The sequence below is a fragment of the Primulina huaijiensis genome, chromosome 14, assembly GCF_012295235.1.
Source record: "Primulina huaijiensis isolate GDHJ02 chromosome 14, ASM1229523v2, whole genome shotgun sequence".
Classification (NCBI taxonomy): domain Eukaryota; kingdom Viridiplantae; phylum Streptophyta; class Magnoliopsida; order Lamiales; family Gesneriaceae; genus Primulina; species Primulina huaijiensis.
This window is the reverse complement of record NC_133319.1, coordinates 1187248-1195894: the sequence shown is the minus strand read 5'-3', so window position 1 is coordinate 1195894 and position 8647 is coordinate 1187248. Positions and strand designations below refer to the sequence as shown.

At 29.9% G+C, this 8647-nt stretch overlaps 1 protein-coding gene across 1 annotated transcript; it reads left to right on the top strand.

Moving 5' to 3' along the window:
• Window positions 1-2445: 2445 nt before the first annotated feature.
• LOC140956651 (cytochrome P450 76T24-like) lies at window positions 2446-4706 on the top strand. Its single transcript, XM_073413494.1, has 2 exons — window positions 2446-3395; window positions 3974-4706. The coding sequence occupies exons 1-2, from the start codon at window positions 2511-2513 to the stop codon at window positions 4574-4576; spliced, it is 1488 nt and encodes a 495-aa protein (XP_073269595.1). The 5' UTR covers window positions 2446-2510; the 3' UTR covers window positions 4577-4706.
• Window positions 4707-8647: the final 3941 nt, after the last annotated feature.

Below are 8647 nucleotides of genomic sequence, written 5' to 3'. Positions count from 1 at the left end.
TTTATTATCAATAGAAATTTATTACTAGTTTTCAATATTTATTATTATAATTTTTATTAATTTTATTTATTATTATTGTTTATAAAATATAAATTATAAATATTTATTAGCAGAAATTTTGTTTAAAAAATGAGAGAGAATGAGAATGAGTAAACCCTAACAATATGGTGGGAATCAAAAGAATAGAATGGAGTCAAAAATATCTATTTCATTATCATCTTATTTCATTCTACCAAACATGCTCTTAATGTTTTAAATAAAATATTATGGTTACGAAAATTGAAATCACTTTGTAATTATAATTTATACTTGGATCAAATAATTATTTCAACGATAGAAATTTAATATAATATATTTTGTTAGTTAAAATTTTTATCTTTCTCCAATATCAAATGTATACTTGATTATCTTTCATGTATACTCGGTTGGTGAAAATTGAAATTTTAATCTTGAAAGTTGTTATGTTTAATTTAAATTTTATTATTTTAAATTATCAAAATTTGGTTTCATATAATAACTAGATTTTTTTTAATCTGAAACCATTAAATGTATCAACTATGATTCTCCTCTACGTAACACATGTGAAGAGAATAAAAAGTCATATTACTCACATTAAAATTCACCTGATAAAAAAATTGAAAAATACAGCAAAACGACCTTCAATGCTTCAAAATAAAAGGAAAAAATGGTTTTCGTTTTTTATTTTTGTTTATGTATATTTTAATGTGTGTAATAATAACTTTATTCTCATCACATACTCATGTTGGGGAGTATCGATGTCAAATAACCAATATTCGATGAATTTAATGGCTTTTGACAACAAAAATAAAAACAAAAAAGTTCAAATTACTAGATGAAACCGAATTTTGATAATTGACTAAACTATAACTCAAAACATACTAATTTATAGAATTAAATTCTCAAATTTTCCCACTGTGGCAAGATCATAAGGCCATCTCCAATCCACTGCACTACATTCTGCACTACATTGGTGTTACACTAAAATCATCTCCAACCACATTGCACTACATTTTACACTACAATAGAATATTCCAAGAATATTCTTTTTTTTTTCAATATTAATATTTATGTTTTATGTTAATTATTTATAATTTGATAATATAATGATAATTAAATATTATAATTTATATATTAAAATATATATTTAAATATTTTAATTTATATATTAAAATTTGAATTAATTATTTCATATTAACAACATAATTATTTGATTTACGTACAATTATTTAATACAAACTATATTTTAATAAAATCAAAATATCATTGAAAAAAAATCAAAATATCATTGAAAAAAACACGTTCATTTGATATTAAATTAATAATACAACAAAAATACAATATTAAATATTCGAATTACTATATTGTTTCCATAAATGCTCAATTAATGTATTTCGTGTTCGTAATTTGTACCATTTTAACGCATTATTAATTTAATCTGTGTTTTTTATTTTTTATTTTTACACTTAATTAATTTCTAATCAGAATATTAAAAATTTTATAATTAAAATTTCAAAAAATATTAATTAATTAAATATTAAACACTTATATTAAATTAAGCAAATTAAAAACTAAAAAAAAATTGTGGCGCAGTCCAGCGCCAGTTTTGGTGCTGGATTGGAGTGAAATATCATGGCACCACAATGGTGTGGCACCAATGTGGTGCCATGATTGGAGATGGTCTAAGCCTCTAACGATAGAATCATAATAAATTCGTCCTTGTATTACATGTTTGTCATCGAATCATCTCTATCAGTAATTTTTTAATCGAAATTGATAGATTAAGAGGCAACATTTTAATCATTTTGACTTTTTTAATATTAAATCACAATGTATAAAATGAGATAATATTGTAATATATTTTTTCATATCAATACCAATAAATATGTATATATATATATATATAAATATTTAATTATATAATAACGATATATAACCAATATTCACCGTCCAATTAGAATTAAATAATAATAATAATAATAAAAGTCTGCCGTCTATAATAGGAGAGTATTAGACGTGTAAAAAAATAGAATCAAGCAAAATATGAAAAAAAATTTAAGGGTTGAATTCCACTCGAATTAATTTTATTTGAGTTTAGCTTGTTTTTAAGTTCGAAAATTTCAAAACTTCTGGCTCAAATTAAAACTCTAGTTCGATTTTGATTTGAAATATTCGAATATATTCGCGAACTATTCGAAGTATAACTTAAAAATAAATATTCGAAAAGTTGAAACATATTTATTTAATATATAATTATATTATATTAATAAAATATTAAAATTTACAAAGTAGTAAATAATTTTTTTTGCTCAAGTTCGTTTCGAAAAATTCAAACATATTTAAGTTAAGATCGAATTGAATAAGCTCAAATATAAATAAAATATTTTTCAACTCAACTAGTAAATCAAACCGAATGTGATATACGCTTAGCGTCTGTCTATAAATCGCAGAAGCAAGTCTTTCAAATTTCATCAGAGAAGAAACTAATATATATGGATTTAATATTCTCAAGTATCCTCCTCCTCTCTTTCGCGGCCTGGGCGTGGATTCTTCAAATTCTGAAATCAAAATCAGGCAAACTCCCTCCAGGACCGAACCCATATCCCATAATCGGAAACATTCTCGAACTCGGCCAAAAACCCCACCAATCGCTCGCGAAACTCTCCCAAATCTACGGCCCCTTGATTCATCTGAAACTCGGAAGCTTAACAACTGTAGTTGTATCCTCTCCTGAAATGGCCAAACTCTTTCTGCAGAAACACGATCAATTCTTCTCTGGCCGACACCACCCCTGCTCAATACAAGCGCTGGATCACCACAAGCTGTCGATGGCGTGGATCCCAGCCGAGAACCAATGGCGGAAGCTGCGGAAAATATGTAGAGAACAGATGTTTTCGGCGCCGAGTCTTGATTCGAACCAGGGTTTGAGGAGGGACAAGTTGCAGAAACTGTGCGAGTATGTGCGTGGGTGCTGCACCAATGGCAAGGCAGTGGATATCGGGAGAGCTGCATTTACGACGTCGCTTAATCTGATGTCCGCGACCCTTTTTTCTAAGGAACTTGCTGCTTTTGATTCGGGTTCGTGCGATGAATTCAAGGAACTAGTGTGGGGAATCATGGAGACTATTGGGAAGCCGAATCTTGCAGATTATTTTCCTGTGTTTAGAGCGTTGGATCCGCAGAGGATCTTGAGGAAGAACACCGTTTATTTCAGGAAATGTTTCGATATATTTGAGGAAATCATAGAGGAACGGCTGAAAACAAGGGGAGGATCGGTTAAGGATTCGAGGAAAAGTGATATGTTGGAATCTCTAATGGATATTAACGAGAGAAATGAGTCTGATCTGAGTATTCTTGACATTAAGCATTTACTTCTGGTGAGTATACATAAATACGTACTAACTTCTTTTTTTCTTGACAAAAATTTTGCATAATTTTAAAATAAATAAGAGCAAATTTTGCATAATTTTAAAATAAATAAGAGCAAATACTGATTGGTATGGTTTGATACAATGGATATGAGAGAGATAAATAATCCTCATTCTCTGTGATAATTTTAATTTAATGATAAAAACATCATAAATGACTTAATNTATAAACAGATGAATAGATGAGTTTCATTTTAAATTTTTAAAAACTCATATATAGAAATAAAATTTATTGTTGTACAAAATTTTAAAAATATTTATAACAATTAATAACAATTGTGGAATATAATAATTTTTTAAAAATATAGATGTCAAATTGTAACTTTATATCAATAATAAAAAATAAAAATATAAAATCATGTTAATCTTACTTCTAGATTTTAATTAAAATTATAAAAGATAAAGCAAAAGTTACATTTACAAACACCTCAAAAGATTTTCATCCAGCTAAAATCTAACAAGTCTTTCCTCAAAGCTCCTCTAAATACTACCTCGACATGCTTCCATCTAACTAGTGGCAATACTAGGATTTATTTGTTGCAGGTTCAGACACAACTTCAAGCACGGTGGAATGGGCTATGTCAGAGTTGCTTAGGCATCCAGATGAAATGCTAAAACTAAAAATTGAATTGAAGGAAGTGATTGGAAAGAATGAACAAGTTACAGAATCAGATATTTCAAGACTTCCATATTTGAGAGCAGTTGTAAAAGAAACTTTTAGGGTTCACCCTGCGGCCGCTTTGTTGGTACCTCACAAGTCTCAAGAAGATACAGAAATCAATGGATACATCATCCCCAAAAACGCCCAAATTCTCATTAATGCATGGGCTATTGGCAGGGATTCAAGAACATGGTCGGATTCTACGTCGTTTACCCCTGAGAGATTTTTTGAACATGAAGCTGACTTCAAAGGTCAGCATTTCGAGCTCCTACCATTCGGTGCCGGTAGGAGAATTTGCCCAGGCTGGCCATTGGCGAGTCGTATGGTGCACCTAATGGTTGCTACTCTGGTGCATAACTTTGAATGGAAACTTGATGGAGGATTAAAACCAGAAGAAGTGGACATGGGTGAAAAATTTGGACTCACACTACAAAAGTCTATACCTCTCAAAGCTGTGCCAAGGATATAGCTACTATTGTCTGCACCTTTTGTTGATGTTGTATGCTTGAGATCTCAATTATGTTGTGATCATTTAGTTACTATTGTCCACTCCTTTCGTTGACGATGTATAAGAGAAGTTATCTATCTATTTGTGTAAATTGTCATGTTTGGACAAATTTCATTTTTGTTTTGGGAAATCTAAAATCCCATCATACATTCAAGACAGAAACATTCAATATAGCGAACGTAAGTGCAAAAAAATCACCTCAATCATGCACCTTACGATCACAAGAATTATCTTCATCCACAAAACCATGGTTTATGAGTAATTTTGAATTAGGTTGTGGTCAACATCTAGAACAAAAGAAACTCTAAAATGAGGATCCTCATACATATGAACAAACCAAAAAATTACTTAAACAAATTTCCGGACCTTCCACCCACCAGAACCTTGACTTTTTTGTGGATAAGAGGGAGAGAGCGAAAAAGAGTTACAACCAGAAAACAATAGGTTCCTCGGAATTATAGGGACGACTACAAGTTGCACAACCCCATCAACAACAGTTAAGAGCATCTCCAACCCATCTCTATTTTGGAGGAAATCTCCAAAATAGAGTATGGGTTGGTGCTCCAACCCAACTCCAAATGCAATCTCACTGAAATGCCATCATAACAATTGTAAACTAGTCCTTTTGTATTTTTATATATTTGTTTTGCTCCATTTTATATTATTATATTTCAAATTATTTAATTAATTAATTTTAATGTTAAATAATTTTTATACTTAGTTAATTTATTTTAATTGTTTTATTATTTTCATGAATTAATTATAAGTCTATTGTTTATAATAATCATGAAATGGAAATAATAAACAAGATAATGATCACAAAAATTAATAACATAATTTATTAGAAACACTTATTGTCTATTTAATTTATTTAACTTGATAAACATGCGATTTTTTCGATATGCTCTTATTGACCATTTGTGGGAGGAGTACAGTACTTCGGAATATTAGTATTTTTAATGGTCAATTTATGTGTTGTTCTTTAAACCATATGTGTCGTTTATGTTTGTCGTGATTTATATTTTATGTTTATATTATGAATGTTGTATCTTGTCGTTTATGTTTGTTGTGTCAAAAAAAATGTATTAAATAAATTGAGTTTAATACATGTTTTATTGTATTATGTTTATCGAATTAATTAAGTTCGGTTATATAATACATTATGTAATCATATAATTATATGTGTGTTTTTGAAAATGAAAAAAAAGAAATGAAGTATTTTGTAATATTTTTAGAGGATATGGGATGGAGATGGTTTTTAAAAATAGAGATCCATTATCTCTATTTTAGAGGATAGAGGATGAAAAATAGAGGATATGGGTTGGAGATGGCCTAACATCGCCTTGCAGTTGCTTCTATAAGATAATAATGGTGTTCCAAGGGGAACCAGTGCAAATCTCCCGGCCAAACTGACTTTCTGTTTTGAAAGGGATCTAGCCTTGTCCACCTTGACTTCGAGAAGGAGCTTGAACTCATGAGCTTGGAGGCATGAGCTCAAGATTTCAGAGCCTTGTCCACCTGGACTTAGAGAATGAGGTCGGGCATGCATGAGCTCCAGATTCCAGGAGGCAGAGAACGAGCTCGAGGTCATGAGCTTGGGGGCATGAGCTCCATGTACAAGGGCCTTGTCCACCTATATTAGAGAAGGAGCTCGGAAGTTATGAGCATGAAGGCATGATCTCGTAGTCGTGCTTCAACTCATCCGACCTAGGAGCTCGGTCTCCAACAAGGAGCTAGGCCTCTACTGTCGGTCAAGCACGAACGTCTCATGCCATTTGTGGACGAATCGGATCTCCACCATCCAGATTGAACTATAAAATGTTTGGAACACATCATCTAAATTTGAGACCGATCCAAAGGTTTGTTCGAGGAAAGGTGACCAAGCTCTCAAAAATAGATTATGACGACGACTCACAAATACTCAAAAAACAAACTTGTGAATGAGACGTAGAAAGAGTTTTTTGGCTTGTTCAGTCCAACCCTCACGTCATTATTGAATTCACGAAAAAAAGAGAAAATTCATAATTTATAATTTATCAAATACAAACTTAGTATTTGTGAGGGAATAAAACAATGATGAACTCGAGACAAGGGCTAGACTTGTATTTTGATTTGTCATCCGCAAAACACCGCCTAGATGACCTGTTTAACCCTAGCAATTTGACATTAACCTTTTCCTACATACGTCGAAAACACACGCATTAATTACCGTCACTGTATATATCATGCATACGTCAGGTCAACTCCGATTACTTCTCCAGCTTTGGCTCAACCACCTCGGACCTCGTATTTTTGTAAAATTTTATCCAAAAAATAGTTCAAAAGCTGAGTTTTTTTTTTCTATTCTAAAAATTAATTTTTCGCATCTCTCAACATAATTATTAATTTTAAATTAATTTAACACTCTTTTCAAAAAATATTCTATATTCTATTAAGATATGTTTTTTTAACAAATATGGCATATTTTAATATATAAAATATCCGATATTATAATAAAAAATCAATCACTCGATGAAAATACGATGTGACCGCTGTAATAAATTGTGGTTTCCTTCAAACATATAATAACCCAATATGCATTTTAGTATTATATTTTTTTTAAAAAAAAAACTTACATTTGAAAAAAAACCTGGCAAAAATATCAGATTATATTCAAACAAAGCCTAAAAGTTTTAGAGTAGGTCTCTTGTGAGACGGTTTCACGAATCTTTATCTGTGATGAGACGGATCAACTTACCGATATTCACAATAAAAAGTAATACTGTTAGCATAAAAAGTAATATTTTTTCATGGATGCCCCAAATAAAAGATCTGTTTCACAAAATACAACACATGATACCGTCTCACACAAATTTTTGCCAAAGTTTTATGCATACATTAATATAAGGGATTTTTTTATAAAAAAAATTAACAAGGTAAAATTTAAAAAATTAAAGTAGAAAATTTTAGTCATACATTTGATGCTTTATAATTTTGATATATTATGATTTCAAATGATAGACGTAGTCTTATATATTTCAATTTTTGACACATCGAGATTCACCATATCAGAAAAATAACTAAATTTGTAAAAAAAAAAAAAAAAACCAAGATAATGGTCGAATTCTATAATTTTTTCAATATATCAAAATCGCAAAACGCTATCATAAAAAAATGCGATTTTCCCTGAATTAAATGCTCTCTAATTGCTCCAATCGAACTTCAACCTTCGAACACTTCCGGGGCTTTTGGGTGACATTGCACCCAGGGGCGGAGCCACCCTTGGGCTAGGGTGGGCTCCAGCCCCACCTAAAATTTTCCTAAAATTTTATTATATATTCTTTTTTGATTTTTCTGTATTTTTTTTCTTTATTTTTGTGTTTTGTTAAGTTTATTTTATTTATGCAAATTTGAAGAATTTTTGTTAATTATGAGTAATTTTTTAAAATGATCTTTTGTAAACACATATAATCTCTTTTGACTTTCGCTCGTATTTTACTCAACATGTTGAAAAACTTAATGTAAGTTGATTTTTAAAATTAGCTTTAAGTTCCAAATATATTTTTAGGCTATATTTACAATAACACACAAATATATTAAATTTAGCTAATATGATAATACAATTATGCAGTAACTACATATTTTATTATATCTTTATATAATTTTTATTAATACTAAAAATTTTATAGAATTTTAATTTTTTTAGTATGAACTAGTGTATGTTTTGATTTTGAGAAAAATAAAGCGCAAATTTTTCATGTGAATCAAGCATAGTTTTTCGGAGATTCTATGGTAATTTACATCGGACGGGATTTGGTTGAAAAAATTGATAACGATTTAATAATTAATGGGTTTTATTCTAAGAAAAATCGAAGTGCACAACTTCAGTAGTGTTTTAGCTCCATGTTTTTGAAGGTATTAAATTCTCTTGTTTTATGTTTTTCATGAAGTCAATATTTATATATATTTTATTTTAAATTTTTTAGTTAATTATTTATCTTATTAAACATAGTGTGAGACGAAGCCAGCCCCAGGTAATTTTAAATCCTGGCT